Source organism: Cyprinodon variegatus, unplaced genomic scaffold, assembly GCF_000732505.1.
Source record: "Cyprinodon variegatus isolate N-32 unplaced genomic scaffold, C_variegatus-1.0 Scaffold862, whole genome shotgun sequence".
Taxonomy (NCBI): domain Eukaryota; kingdom Metazoa; phylum Chordata; class Actinopteri; order Cyprinodontiformes; family Cyprinodontidae; genus Cyprinodon; species Cyprinodon variegatus.
Window position 1 is genome coordinate 137653 of NW_015151315.1, and position 3621 is coordinate 141273.

A 3621-nucleotide genomic window follows, 5' to 3' on the forward strand; every position below is an offset into this window, starting at 1 on the left:
TTTGGATTAGAATAGAAAGAAATATTAATAAAGTTAAGCTTGCTCTACTGATAAAACTCTACCTATTCACTGTGACGTCAGTAGGTTTCATACAGGAGGTGCGTATCCTATAAAATGGAAGCTAGTAAAGCCCTGATATCTGGAACTGAGACGATTAATTAAATTAAACTTTATTAGTCAGTTGATTCTTTAAATAATCCTTCACTAATCTGGTTGTTTAATCCTTACATGCAGTAAAGTAAACAGACTTTAAAATGCGATTGCTGAAAGAATAACCTGCTTCCAGGAGTTGTTTATACCGTTAATATGGATGCATAATAAAGCTGTTTTTATTCCAAGTGTTTGTTTGTTTAGAGATGTAAAAATATCCACTACATTTAAACATGCCTAGTTTTAGATTAATAAAAATTTAATGGATAGATTAATTGATTAGTTAGATAACCAATAACTGCCGTCGTCCTCATTAAGATTTAAACCAAAAAGTTTGAATCTAAAACTAGCTAAAGTGAAGCAAACCGATATGATTCTAAGCGGCGTTATTTCACCTGCGTTAGGGGCTGATACTGTTTCCATGACGATTTGTGTGGCTGTGAATAGATTGGAGGACCGATGTGTGGCGTTTAACGGCGTGGCTGTGTTTCAGGGTGAAGGTGGAATGTCTTCCTCTGCTGAACGGACACAGCAGCGGTCCAGTGACGCCGAACGGAAACTGGAGAAAGAGGCAAAGGGACACAGCAGAGGATGGACCTGGAGACGGAGCAGGCTCAGCGCACAAGAAGAAGAAGAAGAAGAAGACAAAGAAGCTGGAGGACGGCACAACGGAAGGGACAAACTTAGCCAAGGTCGACGGCAGGAATAAAACATCAGAAACGAAGAAGGCCTTGAAGAAGAAGAAGAAGACGAGGCTATCTGTGGCTAACAGCCATGCTGCTTCCACTAAAGCTTCCGCTGCTCCTCACAAACCATCAGCCCCTAAAAAGATGGCCGCCGCTAAAACCAGCAAAGCAAAAGCTCCTTCATCAGATTCCAGCAGCAGTGATGAAGAAACGGTCCGTCAGCAAAAACCCACCGCTGCTCCTAAAGGACCCCAGAAGCCCAAAAACCCTCAGCCTTCATCCTCATCATCATCCTCCTCAGAAACAGACTCCCCCTCAGCTGTGGCCCCCAGCAGCTCAGGCCCTAAAGCTCCTCCTGTGGCCCCTCAGTCAGCAGACGGAGCCTCCAGCAACAGGGAGCCTCCTCACAGCGCGGCACCGGAGCCCCGCATCCAGGATGACGAAGAGGAGGAGATCCAGCTGGTCATCCGCCGGCCGCAGCAGCCGTTCCTCAACATTCCCAGGAGGGGCCCCGGCAGGGGGGCCCGGGACGGTCCCGGAGCAGAGCGCCCCGGGTGGAGAGGTCAGAGAGACGCACAGAGCTGCACCAACGGAACAACGACGCCTTCTGTGCAGACGGACGTTCTGACCAACAAGTCTGTGGTTTTTCAGGTACGCAGCCCCCCCCCCCACCACCACCAAATATCGTTTATTGGCTGAGAAATCCCAGTTAAACATGTTTTAATTTGTTTAAAAAAATGTATCAGATTAATCGGTTATTCAAATAATCATCAACTAATTTAACATCTTTCATTTACATTTCCAAAAAATATATATAATTTTTCCATTTGTCAGCACCCTCTATCCAGAACTCCCCAAGTGAAAAAGTTTTAGTTTCTCTTGGTTTCATTTCGTAGAAACTCTTCTTTAAGGAACCTCTGATTATTAATTGATTAATTGGAAAAATAAACGACAGATTTAGCGGTTTGTAAAATAATCTTTGTTTGCAGCCCTAGTAGTTACTTTAGACCCGCCCTAAAAAGGACAACGAGAGCAGTAAAAAATATAAAATACCAAAAATAAAACTGAGAAAAATAAAGAAATAAGATCATTAATAATAAAGATAAAGGATTGTTAAATGATAATAAAATAAAGGGTTAGAGGGAAGGCAGATATCTGATTGATGGAGCCTTTCATTCAGCAGCTGCTGTTAGATGCAGATGAGGAAGTTTCTAAAGAACCATTCCAAAAAGTTAAAGTTCAATAAAACAATCCACTGGTCTTCCATGGTTTTCCAAGTTTGATGATGTTTCTCCTCCCATCCAGGAAACTTTCTCAATTCAAAATGTCCGGATTAGTGTTGAGTTCCAGGCTTTATAGAGAAGCCCAAACACTCGTATTGAAACGGGAAAACCAGCTCCGCCCCTTAATATGGGGGTCATTGAGGTCGTTACTGGCCTGCAGTACCCGATACTGGCCCATTCCTCTGATAAGGCAGTCATTAAGGGTCATTGTTGGCCTGGATGGGATTAACTTTTTGGAAGGAACCAGTCTGAGCCGCCTGGTCAGCAAAGTAAAAACAGAGGGGCTGTTTTTAGAGGAGGGACACCCAGCAATGCCAGCAGGGGATCAGCTGAGTTCATCTAAAGCTTCGTCTGACTGTGGAGGGGGGGACATCAGGCTGCAGGGCGGGGTGCAGAAACCAGGGTTGGTTTATGACCAAACTTTGGCTGGCCGATGCTTTGATTTTAGGTCAGAGATGTCAGAGTCCTCCATGGCCGCCGTCCCGCTGCGTTTATGCATCTGTGCTTTGAAACGCACCAGTCAAATAACTTGATCCTTTTCTGGACTCTGGAAAACTAGACTTCAACTGAGGAGCAACTAAGTCATCTGATTCACATGTTGGGCCGAGATTATGTCTGAAAGTTGCAGGATATCGGCCCCCCAGGACCTGAGTTTCACCTCCCTGCTTTAGATCATCGTGGATTTTGCAGAAATCTTTAGAGGTTTAGGGCAGAAATCCTCGTTCTCTTTTTGTTAACCTCCTCAAATGATGTTCAAACACTCTGACTCTTAGAAATGTCCACTTATTTTTAGATCCATTAACAGGTGATGAAAAGGATCCCACAGGATGATGTAGCCACCAACATGCTTCATACCGGGGATGATAGGTGCTGTTATCCTCCACTGCTGCATGTTAAAATGAGCAGCGCTGCTTTTTATTTCACTGTCAGAGTCAAAGTGAATCTCATCTGAACACATTTTCCTTTTCAAACATGATCATAATCATTCTGTTTGTTTTGGTCGGATATAATCTCAGTTAAAGAGCTGATGTAGGTGACTAACTAATGGGGCATTGATCAGTTAAAACCTTGGCGCCTCGCCCTCTCAGAGGTTTAGTTTTTGTCTACAAAGAATTGCACTGCCGGCCAAAGGTCGCCTATTAAATATACTCACAAGCACTTCTATATATCTATATCTTTGTTCGTACATATACATGCACAGATGGAATAACTACTGAAATCAACACCTGCAGCCCTGATTCAGACCAACATCAATCAATAACAAAGGCTGGAGTCGTTATAAGCCGATGAAGCTGCTGTTGGTTAGTCTGCTGTATCCATGGCGATAACTTCCTGACTGTCTGTGTGCAGAATGAAGCAGAACAGGCTCCTCTGAAGGACTACAACTCCATGCCGCTGTTAGCTGCGCCTCCTCAGGTGGGCCAGAAGATCGCCTTTAAGGTACGGTTGTTAGCGCTAATGCTAATGGAGGAAGGCTGCTTGATGTGCATGCATCAATGTTC

General features: G+C 44.2%; 1 protein-coding gene across 1 annotated transcript in view; it reads left to right on the top strand.

The window, feature by feature from the left end:
* Positions 1–114: 114 nt before the first annotated feature.
* The window catches only part of coil (coilin), a 16071-nt gene continuing 12564 nt past the window's right edge, over positions 115–3621 (top strand). The window contains exons 1-3 of the mRNA XM_015397428.1: positions 115–124; positions 598–1487; positions 3470–3603. Coding sequence (XP_015252914.1) covers positions 115–124; positions 598–1487; positions 3470–3603 — 1034 coding nt within the window. The remainder of the gene's footprint in view (positions 125–597; positions 1488–3469; positions 3604–3621) is intronic.